General features: G+C 44.0%; 1 protein-coding gene and 1 pseudogene across 1 annotated transcript; one reads left to right on the top strand and one right to left on the bottom strand.

The window, feature by feature from the left end:
* Nucleotides 1-1,076: 1,076 nt before the first annotated feature.
* On the bottom strand, nt 1,077-1,866 carry LOC123387239 (myosin regulatory light chain 12B-like). Its single transcript, XM_045063392.1, has one exon. It carries the CDS (start codon nt 1,849-1,851, stop codon nt 1,333-1,335), a length of 519 nt encoding a protein of 172 aa, XP_044919327.1. The 5' UTR covers nt 1,852-1,866; the 3' UTR covers nt 1,077-1,332.
* Nucleotides 1,867-4,861: 2,995 nt separating this feature from the next.
* Nucleotides 4,862-11,678, top strand: LOC101687455 (annotated as a pseudogene).
* The last annotated feature ends 2,279 nt before the right edge of the window (nt 11,679-13,957 follow it).

Raw genomic sequence — 13,957 nt, 5'->3', positions numbered from 1 at the left:
GTGACTGCTCTCTATCTCTCAAAAAAATAAATAAAATATTAAAAATTTCACCTGGAGACCAAGCCATTCTCCATCACCACCACAATCAAGGTAATGCCCTCCAACTCATTCAGTGCCACTTTGCAGAACAGCCCATTCTCCTTGGTTGGTATCCTGACTGCCAACTACATGTTTCTTTTAAGAAGCCAGAGCCTGATGATCATCTCCTTCTTGCCCATGACCAGTGCATCTCCAACGGCACAGCAGCAGCAGACGGTGACTTCAGCTACTTCTTCACGGCCTATGTGGTCATCCTATTGACCATCTTATTTCCTGGTCCTGTCCAGGCTAGAGTTCTGCCACTAACACAAGCAGGTGGACCAGAGCAGCAAGTGGATCACACATAGGTAGAGAAGATGAGATATTCAGCCCTCAGCCTACAGCCCACCTCCAAGATCCCTCTGCTCATTCTCAGAAACACCATAGTCCTTGTTCCCATCCATCTGCTTTGCCATCCTTGGTACAGATGAGGTGTCCCCAACCAGGTCCACCAAGGCTAGGCCCAGTGTTGAGGGCACCTGCACTAAAGATAATTATTTTATTCCTGTGTCCTATTCCTTGACTTTTTTTCTTAAGATTTTATTTATTTATTTGAGAGAAACAGAGATAGTGAGAGAGAGCAGGAGTGGGGAGGAGAGGGAGATGCAGGCTCCCTCCTGAGCAGAGAAGCTGACTTCAGGTTCAAGAGATCATGACCTGAGCCTCCTATATACCCCCTATTCCTTGACTTTTCACATCTCTGACGGACTGGGCCACAACCTCATGGCTATGTGCAACTGGCCAGGGAGGGCCAGCTTAGTGCTGGCTGGACTGGTGTTCCTTTCACGGGCCTTGCTGTATATGCACATTGTGTATGCACAATGTGTATGCACATTGTGATGCACAACTACCTGGGACCTTCCAGCACACGGAGTAAAAGAGCACAGGGGGGAGTTTCTGGGATGTTGGCAACTTTCTCTTTCTTTTTTTTTTTTTTCAAAATAATGTTTTTATTATATAAAAATGTAAAAATCCAGCAAAACCAGAAATACCGGATATATTTTCCTGGGCTTTCACATTTGTTGATTTTTATTCGCAATCTCTTTTTCAGCACAATTTACAACCTCAACCCCATTTGCAGTTTGATTATACAAGTGCTAAGTGGCAGAAAGGTCTAGAATAAATACATCAAAAAAAGAGGCCAAGCCGTGAAACTAAGTTGCATGCAACAGGTCTCTATGAGGGTGGGGGAAAGTGTCTAGGAAATAAAATGAAGTAAGACAAAGCAATTGGAAGGTTTTAGCTAAAGTTCTTTCAATAATCTTTGTCTTTTGCTCCATGTTTAAGGATGCGCGTGAATTCGATATAATAGAAATTTCCCTTTTTGTCGATAGGCGCTTCTCTGTACAGCTCATCCACCTCCTCGTCTGTAAACCGATCTCCCATGGTTGTCAGCAGCTCTCTCAGGTAATCTTCCTGGATGGTGCCAGTTGCTTCTTCATCAAAACATGGAGAAGTGTTTCTGATGACATCTTCTGGATCTGTGCCATTTAACTTCTCACCAAACATCATGAGGAACATGGTAAAATTTATGGGCCCTAGAGCCTCATTCATCATGGCCTCAAGGTATGCATCAGTTGGATTCTTCCCTAGAGAAGCAAGCATATCATGCAAATCCTCCTTGTCAACGAAACCATCTCTGTTCTGATCAATCATGTTGAAGGCCTCTTTGAACTCTTGAATCTGTGACTGGTCAAACATGGCGAATACGTTGGATGTTGCGCACTGGGGGCGCTTCTTGGTGGTCTTGGTCTTTGCCTTTTTGCTCGACATGGTGGCTGTTTAATTCACCGCCAGAAACAAGAACCCGGGCTGCGACGAGGTGCAACAGCGACAATGGCTGGGCTGCAGCGCGACAGTGGCAGCCAACTTTCTCTTTCTTAACTTAGGTAGCGGTCACATAGACATTCATCTTACAGTAATTTACTAAATTGGACATTTATGTTTTATGCACTTTTTATATATGATTCACAGTAAGAAAAATTTTTTGCATTAAAAAAAGTCTGCATTGGGGCGCCTGGGTGGCTCAGTGGTTTGGGCTGCTGCCTTCGGCTCGGGTCATGATCTCAGGGTCCTGGGATCGAGCCCTGCATCGGGCTCTCTGCTCCGCAGGAAGCCTGCTTCCCTCTCTCTCTCTCTATGCCTGCCTCTCTGCCTACTTGTGATCTCTGTCTGTCAAATAAATAAATAAAATCTTTAAAAAAAAAAGTCTGCATGATGTACGCATGATGCATACATCACTGTATGGGCATGGCACACCTTACCCATACAAACTTCAGGTCTACCTGTGCGTGGACTACTTACGATATGCACTACATTAACACTGGTTTGTTGAAGCTGCAATAGAAGAGTATTCTGTTATTTGCAGCCACATACATCATAATTATATGTGATCAATATGACCTTGGCATTCATTGTGTAACAACACTGCTTTATTCTTTTTAAGAGCTGCATAGGAGCACCTGGGTGGCCCAGTCAGTTAAGTATAAGATTCTTGATTTTGGCTCAAGTCATGACCTGAGGGTCATGAGATTGAGCCACACATCAGGCTCCGCGTGCTCAGTGAAGAGTCTGCTTGACATTCCCTCCCTCCCACCCTCTCCCTCTGCCCCTCTCCACCCTGCACACTCTGTCTCTCCCTGTCTAAAAATTTTAAAAGAGCTATTAGTACTATGTCACATATTTTTAAAAGATTTTATTTACTTATTTGTTAGAGAGAGAGAGTGCAAGCACAGGCAGACAGAGTGGTAGGCAGAGGGAGAGGGAGAAGCAGGCTCCCTGCCAAGCAAGGAGCCTGATGTGGGACTCAATCCCAGGATGCTGGGATCATGACCTGAGCAAAAGGCAGCCGCTTAACCAACTGAGCCACCCAGGCATCCCTGCTATTTTTAAAAAATATTTTATTTATTTATCTGAGAGAGAGTTTGTTCATGAGTGGAGGGAGGGGCAGAGGAAGAGGGAGGAGCAGACTCCCCCCTGAGCAACATGGAGCTTGATTATAGGATCCTGAGATCATGACCTGAGCCCAAGCCAAATGCTTAAACGACTGAGCCACCCAGGCTCTCCAATGTGTTATATTTTTTAAACCAGACCAGTTCCCTATTGATTAACAATTAGATTTTTTCCAGGTTTTCACTATTCAAGCAATGCTGGTTTGTTATCTGTCCACGTGTCCGTGCACGTTTGGAACACACCTGTAAAATAATTTCCTAAGCCTTTAAGTGGTTGATCAAATGATTCATTGAAAGAATTAACTCTATGTTAACAGACATTGCGTGGCTTCTAAGGAGGGTGTAAAAATGTAGATTCCCTCCACCAGTAGGTATCACAGTGCCCAGTTACCCCAGCCTTGCCAACACAGGGTCTCATTAAAAACCGCACCAAATGACAGTGTAGGGCACCAAAATTCTCTCAAAATAATCTGGCTAAGTGGCTGGGATAGGGATTCCTACTACCCCAGTTTTATAGGGGTAATGAAACACTGCGAAGGATAAGGGACCTACTTTTTCAACTTCAGCCTCCTAAGGCTGGATTAACACCTTCTAAGAGTAGACAAAGTAACAACTAAACGAGTCATAGTGATTATTATTACTACCATCCTGACTTCCACTCCGCAAATTGGAAGCCTTTTTTTTTTTTTTTTTTTCACTTCTGGAGCAGACAAGACAAAAATATTGTTCTATCCTCTCTCGCCTGTTCCTTCTGGTACAGTCCCTCTCTACCTCCCACCGTCTTCTCCTCCCTCCCAGACAAGCTTGTCCTTAGAAGCCTCCCTTTTCTGTCACAAGGCTACAAGAACTATGATAATGGGTCCCTGTTTCTTTACCGTCTTTTTATCACATACTCCAACAAGGTCAGGTCAGTCCCACCCCAATCCACCCGGGCACTGCTACCAGCTACTTCTCGAACTCGGTCAAATTACTTTTGCTTTCTCTCACTGTCCTCATATGCAAAATGGTAATGCTGATACTACCTTCCTCACAAAGTTGTCATGTAAGTGAAGATAGCGAGTGGTTGTTGATACTATGTTATTTCTGCTGTCAATGGAGAAGAACCTGATATCAATTAAAAACCCCGGAGTCTCGACACTCACTCTTCACAACAATCCCACAGATTAGATACTGTTACCCCATTTTGCAAACACAGAGCGGGGACTGCCTAATCCTGTTTCTGTCAGGGCCTCGCAGATTAAGCAAGGGGAACGAGCGTTTCCTCATCTGGAAAAAGTATGTCTCACACGGTCGTGGTGTATTAAAACATCACACAAGAACCCTGAAGGAACGTGGATACGTCCTCCCCTAATTCCCCACGCCGCGCCGCGCCACGTCACGCACGTCACGTCACGTCACGTCAGCCCCCATTCCCCCCACCCCACCCCCGATCGCCCAACGCGCAGGCTCAGACTCCACGCCAGCCTTGCCCCAGCTCGGCGTAGACGGCGCGGCCAGGCGACGTCAAGGCCCCGCCTGAGTGGACCCGGAAACAGAATCCCCAACAGGTCAAAGCTGGAATCACTGCTAGGGCACCAGCGCCAGGGGGCGCGAGAGTCGCCTATGTTGGCTAGTGCCTTCGCTGTCACGTCAGCGGGCCAGTCCGGAAATGTAGTGGTTCGCCGTACAAGATGGCTGCTTCCTTTGTAGTTGTACGGAACGCAGAGTTTTTCCCGTTTCTGGAAACGCGGTGATCTGAGAGCAAGGACTGCAGCGCAGGCTTCTCGTAGAAGATGGCTGCCGCGGAGTTTCAAAGTGTCTCTCTTGACGGGGTAAGCGACCAAAGGTCGAGGATGGCGGCTCCCATTGCGGAAGCGGAGACTGCCGGAAAAATGGATGCGTGTGTGCGTGCGTGGGGCGGGATGGGATTCGGCCCCGCCCCCGCCGCAGGTCAGAAGGGCCTTGAACGCAGGGTCTTTGTGTGCAGGTGGAGTGTGCGGGGGAGGGTCCTTTCCGTGGCTTTGTCGCTCATGCTGTTCTTGGGAGTTAGTTTTGGCTTAATGGGCTCTCTTTGTTTCGCGTTAAGGGATTTTTTCCTCCCAACGGCTAAGAAAGGAGGGCAAAACGGGGATTCCTAGTGACCTCAAACTGACTCGGGTAGACAAAGACAACTTTTTCCTCTTTTAAGCCATGAAACCAGAGAGTAATTGGGTGTAATTAAATAGAGCCCATTTTTTTCCCGAAGGAATAACTTGCTATTGCTAGAGAGAGCAAAACAGCAGTTTACAAGTTCCAAGGTATATTACGTGAAAAAAAGCAAAGCCCAGAACAATGTGTATGTTATAATGTTGTATTTTGTTTTGTTTCGTTTTGAGATCCATATGAGTAGTCCTGAGGCTCCTGGATGGCTCAGGTGGAGGGTGAGAGTCTTCATCTCAGGGTCGTGAGTTCAGGCCCTACTTGGGTGTGGAGATTACTCAAAAATAAAATCTGGATTTCACAGACCTGTACCTCTGGGGAAAATAATACATTATATGTTAATAAAAATAATTAACCAAAATAAAATCTTGGAAAACAAAACCAGGAGGACCCACATGACTACAGAGACAAACGAGCTTCTGAATATGCTACCCCAAAAGTTTGCCTGCCACTTTGACACGTGGATTTTTTTTTTAAGATTTTATTTATTTATTTGACAGAGATCACAAGTGGGCAGAGAGGCAGGCAGAGAGAGAGGAGGAAGCAGGCTCCTCGCTCCTTGTTGAGCAGAGAGCCCGATGTGGGGCTCCATCCCAGGATCCTGAGATCATGACCTGGGCCTCCCAGGCACCCCAGACATGTGGATTGTTTTGAGCTGAAATCAGTCCAAACCTAGCAGACTCTGGAAAAATTTTTACCTCTCCTTCAACTGCCTGAAAGAATTGGCCCAGAAAGAGAATTATTACCAGGGTTAGATTTTCATCTCAAAGACTTTCTTGCATGGCATCTGCTTTCATCTTCCTTTTTTTTTTTTTTTTTTAATTTTATTTATTTATTTTACAGAGAGAGATCACAAATAGACAGAGAGGCAGGCAGAGAGAGAGAGGGAAGCAGGCTCCCTGATGAGCAGAGAGCCTGATGTGGGACTTGATCCCAGGACCTTGAGATCATGACCTGAGCTGAAGGCAGCGGCTTAACCCACTGAGCCACCCAGGCACCCTTATCTTCCTTTGAATTGCCCTTCTCCCCTTTGAAGTCCCAAACCCTTATCCCATTCCTTAGCTCAGAAATGGCATATAAGCCTCAACTGCCTGAGTGTTTTTGGGTTTCACCTTTTTATGGGGCTTCTGTATATGCAAAATTAACTTTTTTACCCCTATTAATGTTTTTTATGTTGATTTACTTATTAGAGAACCTAGGAGGATGGAAGGAAATTTTTTCTGCCCTTCACACTTGCCTAGGCATAAAGTATCTCCACAGAGAAACTGGTAACAGTAATTTCCTGGTCTAACAAAAGCAATAGGCATGAAAAGGTGAAGAACAGGAATAGGAAGAAAGATAAGTTCATAATTATTTAAATATATGATTTAATCACACGGAGTTCCTTTATAAGGTTATCATATTATTAAAGGACAATAGCAAAAAATGTGGCATTTTTCAGCTGTAACTGTGAATTTAATGAAGATCCATGAGATTCAGTTTGTGGAGATAAAATTTTTAAGGTCAACACTATAGTACTTCTGTATGGTGACTAACATAACATAATTTTTAAAAATGCAATAGTACTTGCTGCAACAGCTCTATTCTATATTCATGTGACTACCTGAGCCCTCTTGAAAGCTAGTTATATGGAGGAGGGGAGGTTGTTGCTTTTTTGATTTGGGTTTTTATTGTTTGTTTGGAGGTCTTTTGTTTTTGTCTGTTTTTTGAGAAGAGGAGGGGCAATAAGAGGTGTGGCCTGGCAAACGGAAGACACTTAAAACCTATTTGTTGAATGAATGAATGAATGCCTTTCTACTATAGACATATATTCTTAGTGGCATCTTCTGGTATATCTTTCTGTTTTTAGGTTTGGTATGGGAAACAATGGCAGCACTGAACTAGCATTCAAACCAAGTTCTGCCTTAAAAATCATCCAGAAATGTGTTTCCAATGCTCAAAAAATAAAGGAGAAGCAGTTCCAGAATTAGCATTGATCTTGGGATCATCTATTTCAATGTGAAAGAAGTATCAGTCCTCTGTCCTGAAATAATTGACCATTTCCTGAGCCTTTGCCAGTGTGCCTCTGGACAAATGGGCCCCTTTACACATAATACTCGGGGATATTAGAGGTATTAAATATGGCAACGTAATCAGAGTTTCACCAAGTTCCCAACCTGTACTAAATGCTCAATAAATATTAGCAATTACTGGGGTACCGGGGTGGCTCAGTGTGTTAAGCCTCTGCCTTCCGCTCAGGTCATGATCTCAAAGTCCTGGGATCAAGTCCCACATTAAGCTCTCTGCTTGGCGGGGAGCCTGCTTCCCCCTCTCTCTCTGCCTCCCTCTCTGCCTACTTGTGATCACTCTCTCTCTCTGTCAAATAAATAAATAAAATCTTTAAAAAATATATTAGCAGTTACTATTTCATGGCAACCCCGAGTTGCTTACAGTGCATTTTTGCTCCCAACCTACCTATCCCATGCTCTCCTGGTTTTCCACATGTGGCTATCCCAGAAGTATCTCAGACTCAGCATTTTCAAAGCATGACAGTTCTCTCCTCCTTCCTTATCCAGAATCCAGACACAGTGCACATGGCTATTTGTCTCTGGTACATGTAACAAGCAAATGAGGGCTTGCTTTCTCTCTTTTGTACAAAAAGTTAAGATTTAGACAAATGTGGCTACCCCATGGCGCCAATAGGACCCACACTCCTTCTGTGTTTTGACAGGAAACCCATAGTACCTTAGCCAAATAGAGATTTCCTTTTTCTCATGGACTGAGAAGTTCTGAGAAATACAGTCAACCCATGAAAGCATCAGAGGCTGCAGCTACCTTTATAGTTTTGGTCAGTTTCTCTTATCCTGTGTCTTTGGTCTTCAGAGGTTTGTATCCTCCCTCACAGTCACAAACATGTTTTGGCCAAGGTGTTGAATGGGAAGGGAAAATGGCAACAATATTTCTTTTTTTTTTTTTTTTTTTTAAGATTTTATTTATTTATTTATTTGTCAGAGAGAGAGAGAGAATGCACAAGTAGGGGGAGCAGCCGGCAGAGGGAGAAGCAGACTCCCTGATGTGGGACCCGATCATGACCTGAGGCAAAGGCAGACGCTTAACTGAGCCACCCAGGCACCCAGTTGGTCTTTCTTTTATGAACTCTTCAGGAAGTTTCACTCACCAACTGCCACTTCCACCTCATTGCCTAGAACCATGTCACCCGGCCACCTCTAGCTGCATGGAATGCTGGAAAATATGGTTCTTTAACTGGGCATGTTGCTCTGAACAAATCAAGGTTGTAAGAACAAAGAAGAGAGTGTAGATTGAACAATAAAAAATAACTGTCACAGCAAAGCTTCATTGAGGAATGTGAATCATGCTTCCTAACTGCATGATTTCTCAGCACCTTTAACATTCCAGGGAGAGATAATGTATTCATCCACAGATAAAGCTCTTTTTGCCATGGTTGTGTCTCAGGAATACCGTTTTACTGCACATGTTTCAGGAAGCACAGAACAAGCACAATCATTCTCTCTAATACTTTCAGAGAAAAATTTTATCTGACTCCACAGTGGATTCGTTAAGGTGTTTATGTTACTGCAATGTAATAAGAATGACAGATTTAATGACTTTCATGAAAATTGCATCATTATTCTTTCCATTTCCCCATCCAAAAAGCTTCTTTCTCTTTTTTCTCTTTCACAGTACTTCTTTTTCTTCCCTGAATTCTTTCCACTGAATCTTCACCCTTAACATTTTTTAATATGTTTATTTACTTATCGAGAGAGAGTAAGAGTGAGAGAATGAGAGAGCACAAGCTGGAAGAGTGGCAGAGGGAGTGACAGAGGGAGAGGGAGAGTGCCCAGGACTCTGGGATCATGATCTGAATCAAAGGCAGACACCTAACCAAGTGAACCATCCAGGCGCCTCTCCACTTAACATTTATAAGTATTTTCTTCTAGTGTTTTTTTGCATGCATGGGTATATGTAGTTTTATAAATAGTTGAGATAATATGCTTCTATGCAGGAGGAAGAATGATGTTTTGGATATTTTTTTCCCTTTCCATTCCCCATTCTAAGACTGGAAATACACAGAGATTAATATAAGAGGGAACTTGTGGGTCACTGTGGGAGGCTCTGTTGGTTGATATTCCTCCCTTCTCTTGGCTGACGCATAGTGGTAGAAAGCTCAGAGTTAAGAAATAGATACAGCTACTCTGACAGAGATGCAAAATAATAGTTACTTTAGTAAGATTAAAATGTGTTGGAGTACCTGGGGGGCTCAGCTGATTGTGTGTCTGCCTTTGACTCAGGTCATGATCCCAGGGTTCTGGGATCAACCCTTGTACCTGTACTGGGTTCCCTGTTCATCAGGGAGCCTGGTTCTCCCTCTCTCTCTGCCTGGCACTCCCCCTACTTGAATGTACTCTCTTTCTCTTTCTCTCACTCTCTATCTCAAAGAAATAAATAAAATCTTTTTAAAAAGATGAAAATGTGGGGGCGCCTGGGTGGCTCAGTGGGTTAAGCCGCTGCCTTCGGCTCAGGTCATGATCTCAGGGTCCTGGGATCGAGCCCCGCATCGGGCTCTCTGCTCAGCAGGGAGCCTGCTTCCCTCTCTCTCTCTGCCTGCCTCTCTATCTACCTGTGATCAATCTCTGTAGAATAAATAAATAAAATTAAAAAAAAAATGAAAAAGTGTCTCCACATAAAAGTCCAATCTTGGCTCGGGTGGCCCAAGCAAGATGGGTCAGAGTAGTGGTGGTCATGGTCCTGGAGGTAGCAAGAAGGATGACAAGGAAACAAAAAAGAAATATGAACCTTGTGTACCAACTAGAGTTGGGAAAAGAAGGCAACAAAGGGATCAGATACTTACTTGTCAGCAAACTGCCATTGATAACCCTCACATTCAGTGCCAGTTAAAATTATTAAAGTTAGCGGAGGAAGAATTCATTAGAAATCAGGAATAGGGGGGCGCCTGGGTGGCTCAGTGGGTTAAGCCGCTGCCTTCGGCTCAGGTCATGATCTCAGGGTCCTGGGATCGAGTCCCGCATCGGGCTCTCTGCTCGGCAGGGAGCCTGCTTCCCTCTCTCTCTCTCTCTCTCTCTGCCTGCCTCTCTGCCTACTTGTGATTTCTCTCTGTCAAATAAATAAATAAAATCTTAAAAAAAAAAAAAAAAAGAAAAGAAATCAGGAATAGGGACGCCTGGGTGGCTCAGTTGGTTAAGCAGCTGCCTTCGGCTCAGGTCATGATCCCAGCGTCCTGGGATCGAGTCCCACATCGGGCTCCTTGCTCCGCAGGGAGCCTGCTTCTCCCTCTGACTCTGCCTTCCACTCTGTCTGCCTGTGCTCGCTTTCGCTCATGCTCTCTCTCTGACAAATAAATAAATAAAATCTTTAAAAAAAAAAAAAGAAATCAGGAATAAATGAAGCTTTTAGGAGAAAAGCAAGGAGGAAAGATCAAAGGTGAATGATCTGAGGGCAGCCAGTTCCTACACAATGTTGGTAGGAGCCTTGGAAGAGGTCAGTGATGATCAAAGACATCCCATTGTGTCTACATCTGTGCGCTGAGAACACCACATCAGCATTTTTCATTCATAGACAACAATCTGCTGGAACCCAGCTGCTCAGCCCTGCTCAACCACAAGGTACATGCTGTGATGGGGTGACATGGATCCCGTGGTCACAGCGACAAAGGTGAAAAGTCCCTCCAGAAGATCTGTGCTGTTATTGGGGAGTCGGACTACCAAATAGGGAAATCGAGGAATCTGTGGCTTTCCTCTTGCTCATTCAGAATACTATAACAAAAAAAAAAAGGTATAAAGCCCTAAGGAAGTCATTCTGTATGGTCCACTTGGCACAGGTAAAATCTTACTAGCCAAAGCAATAGCAAACCAAACCTCAACCACTTTCTTGAGCATAGCTGGCTCTGAATGACTCAGAAGTACCTAGGTGACTGGCCCAGACTTTCACAGGAATTGTTTCAAGATGCTGAAGAACATGTATCATTCATCATTTTTATTGATGAAATTGATGCTATTGGAACAAAAGAATATTACTCAGATTCTGGGGTGAGAGAGAAATTCAGCCAACAATACTAGAGCTGTGGAAGCAGTTGAATAGATTTAATTCAAGGGAAGACATGCGCGTTATCGTGGCCACAAACCAAGTAAAAAATTGCCATCAGGCACTTAACAGATCAGACCACACTGACAGGGAGAGCAAGGTCCCCCTGCCCAGTGAAAGGACTAAGAAGGATGATTCATGCAAGCAGGATGATGGTGGCTGCTGCTGATGTAACCATAGGCGACTTGAACATGGCTAAAGCTGACCTCCCTGGTGTTGACAACAAGGCCATCTGTACAGAAGCTAGTCTGATGGCCTCAAGAGAATGTAGAATGAAAGTAAGAAATGGAGACTTCGAAGAAAAAAATCTAAAAATGTTGGGGGGGGGTTATTTTAAAAAAATTGTATTTATTTGATAGAAGTCACAGCAAGAGAGGGAACACAAGCAGGGAGAGTGGGAGAGGGAGAAGCAGGCTTCGCGCTGAGTGGGGAGCCTGATGTGGGGATTGATCCCAGGACCCTGGGATCATGACCTGAGCTGAGGGCAGACACTTAATGACTGAGCCACCCAGGTGCCCCTAAAAGTGTTTTTATGAAAAACAAGAAGGTACCCTTGAGTGGCTCTGTCTTTAGTGAACCACAGTTGCCTTCAAAGAAATGGGTAGGATTGTCTCAGCCCCTCAGAGAGATATGAGTGGGGAGGCGCCCAAAGGAATACATATTCCAGTTGATCTTTCTTAGCAAAACATGCTATGTATCTTTAAAAATGTTTTTTAGGTACACCTGGGTGGCTCAGTGGGTTAAGCCTCTGCCTTCGGCTCTGGACATGATCTCGGGGTCCTGGAATCGAGCCCCACATTAAGCTCTCTGCTCAGTGGGGAGCCTGCTTCCCCCTCTCTCTCTGCCTGCCTCTCTGCCTCCTTGTGCTCTCTCTGTCAAATAAATAAAATCTTTTAAAAAATGTTTTTTACTCAAGTATAGTTAATGTGTGTGTTGTATTAGTTTCAGTACTATGATACATGATTCAGTAATTCTGTACATTACTCAGTGCTCATCATATTATGTGTACTCAATCCTCTTTACCCATCATCCTTTGTATCTTTTAGAACATGGTATGTAGGATGCCTTTGGGCTGCTTTCATCTTTTGGTTATAAACAATGCTCTCTTTCAAATAAAGTGTGCTCTTTCTCAAAAAAAGAAAAATGCGGGACGCCTGGGTGGCTCAGTTGGTTAAGCAGCTGCCTTCGGCTCAGGTCATGATCCCAGCATCCTGGGATCGAGTCCCACATCGGGCTCCTTGCTCCGCAGGGAGCCTGCTTCTCCCTCTGACTCTGCCTTCCACTCTGTCTGCCTGTGCTTGCTCTCGCTCGCTCTCTCTCTGACAAATAAATAAATAAAATCTTTAAAAAAGAAAAATGCAAGATTTTCAACAGCTTTTTTTTTGAAGGTTTTATTTATTTATTTGAGCGACAGAGAGACAGAGAATATGTGGGGGGGAGGGACAGAGGGAGAGAGAGAGAAGCAGACTCCCCGCAGAGCAAGCAGCCTGATGTGAGGCTCAATCCCAGGACCCAGAGATTACAACCTGAACAGAAGGCAGATGCGCAACTGACAAGCCACCTAGATGCCCCTTTTAACAGCTTTGATTCAAGAAATCAGTAGGTACCTAGGTTCCATCTGACTTGTAGCTTTGTCATCTCCAAGGAGTTGTCATCATCTAAATAGTCTAATACCGGTTGCCACCGCATCCAACTCTAGCCAGGCTTAAGTGGGGAGAGAGAAAAGGAGGTACACTCCTTATTTTTAAGAATATGACCTAGAAGTTTTTCACCCATTGCCCACCACTAAGTGCCTTTATTCTGAGCATCTATGTATTCAAATAAAAATTTGAGGATTCTGTTATAGTAAGAGGGAGGCCAAGATCTTTGTTCCCCTAAAGTCTATATTCTTTTGGGGGAACACGAAGAAGAAACAAATAACATGTTAGGCAATAACAAATGCTAATAAGAAAACAAAAGCAGGTAGTGGGATAGAAATGAAGATGGCACTTTAGATAAGTGCTCAGGAAAGACCTCCTTGAGAAGGGGATGAATAATCAAAGATAAGAAGGAAGTGTGCTCCTGGAAGAAGGAATAGCAAATATAAATGCTTTGAGGTGGGAATGTGCTTGGCATATTTGAGAAACAGCATGGTGTGGGCTGTGTTCCTAGAATTTGTTGAAATCGGAAAAGTGTTAACCAAATCACAGAGAACCCTGCAGGCTAGGATTTTTTTTTTTTTAAGATTTTACTTATTTATTTATCTGAGAGAGTGATTGAGAGAGCACAAGCAGGGAGAGAGGCACAGGGAGAAGTAGGAATAGGCTCCCTGCTGAACAGGGAGCCCTATGCAGGACCCTGGGATCAGGACCCCAGCTGAAGGCAGACACTTACCTGATTGAGCAACCCAGGTGCCCCGGGTTGATATTTTTTGAAGATCACTATATTAGCAAGTTATAAAATCTACATTCTGTGGATCAAAGATGTAAGATGTAAGACTATATATAAAACGCTTAGGAGAAAACAAAGCCCAACATCTTTTTGACAGTGGACTCAGCCATGATTTTGTGGATATAAAACAAAAGGTGTAGGCAATAAATTGGACTTCATCAAAATTTAAACATAGAATTACTATATGATTCAACAATTCCACTTATGAGTATATTGCCAAA

Source organism: Mustela putorius, unplaced genomic scaffold, assembly GCF_011764305.1.
Source record: "Mustela putorius furo isolate JIRA1106 unplaced genomic scaffold, ASM1176430v1.1 tig00003850_pilon_pilon_pilon, whole genome shotgun sequence".
NCBI classification, from domain to species: Eukaryota; Metazoa; Chordata; class Mammalia; order Carnivora; family Mustelidae; genus Mustela; species Mustela putorius.
The sequence above is the reverse complement of the archived record's forward strand: the minus strand, read 5'-3'. Positions and strand labels throughout refer to the sequence as shown.